We start from the raw sequence: 4,292 nt of genomic DNA, 5'->3' as shown, positions 1-4,292 counted from the left end.
GATATTACGTCAATAGTTTTCTCAAATTGCTGGTGGAAACACTGCCAATCAAAAACAACAAATCTCAACAAAGATCCAATGCTTGTTAAGATAAAGTAAAGTCACCAGAAAATCATCAAAGGCAATTAACTTTCCTTCAAAGTTGAACCAAAAGACATTGCTAGCCACCGACCTTGGAACATAAATTCCAACAAACAATAGAATTTTCCAATCCAATAGTAGCAGCATCACCAAAACAATTTTGAACACTTGTATTTGAGCTTGAATATTTTTCTTTCTTTTTCTCACATAAATCTCCCAAAAAAACTCGATAATATACTAAGAATGTCTCATAACTAAACAAATTTAACCGACAACTTACAAAGATGTCATTTACAATTTTACATTGAAAAGCCAGCACTAGGTATAATTTAGATTCTTCAGTTACAAATACAATGAATGAACCAAATACATAACAGAAAGCCGTGAAAGAATGGGAATTTTTTCGAAAAAGAGAATCACTGCAAATCAAATGGACAAATATTCAATAAAAGACAGCCTGCAATTTTTCAAGGAGTTTCTCACCTTAAACACATCAATCACATTCACTTTACATGGGACTCTTTAATGAAAGTGACGTCCTCGGCACCAGATGATGACAGGAGGTGTTTTTCTTGCTCATCATCTGTTTCTTGTGATCTGTAGGGTGTGGCAGTTGAGAGAGAGTCCGCAAGTTCATCTTCTGTAAACAGTCACCAGAGAGGTACACAGAATTTGTTACATGTATGAACAAGATGGAAAACTATGTATGCATCTAGATACATGAGGTTCAACTAATTAGTAATTGAATTCGAATTCTCTCGGAGACGGTTGTAAAATGACAATTACAGTCCCTTTAATTTATAATAACTTTGCCCCTCTCCAATTCCTTTTTATAAAAAAAGTATGCATCTAGAAATATGTTCAATGAGGGAAAAAACACAGAACAATAAAATATATTGTACACACCCGAGCATTCGTGGTCTTCAGGTATTTGCTTAACAGTTGTTACTTGAAGACATTCAGGAAGTAGACAACTGCACAAAGCACCTGAAATTTGACCAAAAGGGTGAACTTAATATTACTTTCATTATTTCGATCATGAAAATATGCTTATAAGAGATTTTTCTTTCGAGTCTTACCTAGCTTAGCAAGGCGGTTCACCCAACCCGGGGTCTGTTTTCCAATCAATCTATATGAGACATCATTCGTAAAATGGTTGCAGTTCTTAGATATAAGGTGATAGGTATCGCCGTGATACTCTGAAGCCATGCTTTCAATAAATGTCCGGAACTCCGAAGGGCTAATATGTATTTGACCCAAAATGATGGAACATCTGTATATGAATCCAGGGCAAGTCTTTGGCTCCGCTTCAAATACACCGCTAGCTGAGAAGTCATGGGCCCCAAATCCATACTCCTTACCATATACTATTTCAGAATAAAAAAATCCAAAACTATAAAAGCTTCCCAAGATTAGGAATAATAGCAAGGACTAGAAGTTTAGGACAACAGTAACAAGTAACAACAGCAGAGAGCATATAAACATCAATAACAAATTTAGGACATTTTATGGAGTGGTAGCATCTTCAAAACAATTCTAACAAAAAAAGATAATAGAAAAAACCGCATGCATATTCAAAAGAGATCATAACACCTTAGATTTGCATATCAAATGGATAAAATTCAGTAAATTTACGTATCCTTTTTTCTTGAAACTGATTTTCAATCAATGACGACGACGACAACAACAACAACAACAAAGCCTTATCCCACTAAGTGGGGTCGGCTACATGGATCAACCTCCGCCATAATGTTCTATCCAGGACCATGCTTTTACCCAGAACCATTCTCAATCAACAACTAGAAAAATAAATTTCAGACACACAAAACCTCTCAACACTACACATATCAACGACTTTAAGGTTGGTTTGTTGAAATCGTTGCTTGAAGAACTGATGGCTGATGCAGGACTAGAAATGACGTTGTCAACTTTTCACCTCTGAACTATTCTAATTTCTATGGCCACACTCAACTTGTTCACTTAATACATGCAATGGCTTCTTCATTTTGGCTTAAATGTTTCTGTACATTAGCATGTTAATTTCCCCCTCTTTATACAGTTACCTCCCTTATTAACAAATCTTAACAGTTACAAAGTTGTGTTGTTCTTAAGCTTTTATTTTGGATTCAAGCACTACTTTTCAGTAACCAAGGTTGAACATGTTTCTCCCCCTTCATGAAGAAAAGTTGTAAACTACTACTATAAGCCATATAAGAAAATTGTTTTGAATTATTCTATTGATTGAAATTTGAGTACAAGTCAATGGTGTATTCATGTACACATATAATGAACAACTAATAGATAAAGGGAAGCCTACATGTTACAGTAGTTTACCATTTGCTAACTTTCTTTTATTTTATCGTTTTGTTTCCCAAACTTATTTGTTAGTCACAACTTCTGAGCAGCGCCGTCTTTGAGGGAGTGTAATGTAGGCTACCGCACAGAGTCCAAAATTTGTCACGATTACACCTTAACTAAATAGGGCCTCATAAAATATTTGTCATGGTTTAACCATGGTCATGGTTAAACAGAGTCTCTATTTGTTTTGTCATAGTTAAACTGCAATAATCCTACATAGGGACTCCAGAAACTTAAGACGTTTTTGCTTATGAATATACTCTATGAGCATATTTTTACTTTTAGTTTGTTTGTTATTTGTTTCAGTTATGTACCATTTGAGTGGAGAAAATTCTAGAATACTCCAATTGATTACTCTATAACTGTCTAACCTATAGAGCTAGCTCAATTATCTTGAATGAAAGCATCTCAACAATTCAGAAAACAACTCTTCTCTCTCTACTCTCAACTTTATATCTGCAACTTAACTCAATTGCATCCAAAATAATTCTCAATTTTGAGTTTCACTCCTCAGACTATTAAGTTTCACCAGAATCTTCCCTAAAATCCAAATTCCCATCTCAACACACAAGACAACATTATCAATAACAACCTATTACAACAAACTGATAAGGCTAAACACCAAATTAGTACTCACTCCTAAACAAACTTTCACGCTTTAAACTAGGAGCGTTCTTACAAGTGAAGACATATCAGAAATGAGATGAACAAGATGGTGAAAATAAGTACCTTCAATCCCAGAGTGAAAGATCCCCAATCCAAACCAATAGATATAATTATTCATAGGTGTGAGATCGTACACATTCAAAACCACAAAACTGCTGTTGTTTTTGCTGCTGTTATCGTCTTCCTCATACTGTAAGCTAGAAGAAGCGCTCTCCGCTCCCATTTTTTCTTCAAACAACGGAACAGCAATTAATGGAGATGAAGGAAGAGAAGAATCTATGAGAGATCTGTTTCCTATGAGACAGATGTAGCGTACTTTGTGGCCGCGACGCTTCCTATTCCGCCTCCTCGGCACACCCAAGATTTGACTCTCTTGCTTTACTTTCTCTAGTCTTCCTTTCTTCTTTTATTTTATTTTATTTTAAGACAACCTAAAAAATGGTCAAATAAAAAACCGTTTATATTAACACGACACCACACAAAATTTATTCATGTTTTTTATACTGTCTAGTGTTTTTACATGTGAAAATGAAAACACATTTTTTTTTTTGGCTACATGGTGTCGTGACTTTTTGAATGTCGAAGAATTTGTGGAATACTTTACATTGGCATCTTGTGTTTTTAATAGATTTTGTAAATTTATTTATTTATTTACTTTAAAAAACTATTGCTTTCACTTTCTTTGCTTCTTTTATCTTGTCATCATTAATGAGTAAAAAAACTTGTGTCATTATTGTGTTACTTTCCTAGTACACTTTATGCGGTAAATATGTCTTTTAAGTTTATGTTTTAAAATATTTTGGTATGGATTATTCTAAGAGTTGTGCTATTCTTACATTGCATTCTTCATACACCATAGCCACACAGTATATTACAACAAACAAAATGATGGTCGCACATAAACTTAAGTAAAATAAATTAATAAAATAATAAAACTAATATTTATATATACATATACGGTGTATCATGTATGTATTAAAACCCGTGTACACATATTTTTTCTGTTATTCTAATCATGTTGTAAGAATGTATATTTTTGATAATTCAAAACATGTTTTTTATAGGTTCATTATGAGAGTATATTAAAAAAAACATCAAAGAGTTAGTCCTGAATTAATAGCGGTTGCAAGCTATAAGTCTGAGAAACACATTCTAAACACACATGAGAAATCTATCCTTCTCTATTA

At 33.6% G+C, this 4,292-nt stretch overlaps 1 protein-coding gene across 2 annotated transcripts; it reads right to left on the bottom strand.

The window, feature by feature from the left end:
- Window positions 1–316: 316 nt before the first annotated feature.
- On the bottom strand, window positions 317–3,540 carry LOC127073598 (deSI-like protein At4g17486). 2 transcript variants are annotated; one of them, XM_051014772.1, is made up of 4 exons: window positions 3,169–3,536; window positions 1,161–1,448; window positions 988–1,068; window positions 317–721 (listed from the first exon to the last, which is right to left on the bottom strand). In XM_051014772.1, exons 1-4 carry the CDS (start codon window positions 3,326–3,328, stop codon window positions 585–587), a joined length of 666 nt encoding a protein of 221 aa, XP_050870729.1. In that variant the 5' UTR covers window positions 3,329–3,536; the 3' UTR covers window positions 317–584. The 2 variants fall into 2 exon arrangements, with proteins under 2 accessions (XP_050870729.1, XP_050870730.1); XM_051014773.1 differs by lacking the exon at window positions 988–1,068 and having other exon boundaries at window positions 3,169–3,540.
- Between the last annotated feature and the right edge of the window lie 752 nt (window positions 3,541–4,292).

Source organism: Lathyrus oleraceus, chromosome 4 (genome assembly GCF_024323335.1).
Source record: "Lathyrus oleraceus cultivar Zhongwan6 chromosome 4, CAAS_Psat_ZW6_1.0, whole genome shotgun sequence".
NCBI classification, from domain to species: domain Eukaryota; kingdom Viridiplantae; phylum Streptophyta; class Magnoliopsida; order Fabales; family Fabaceae; genus Lathyrus; species Lathyrus oleraceus.
Note: the sequence above shows the minus strand (reverse complement) of the source record. Positions and strands in the feature narration are given on the sequence as shown.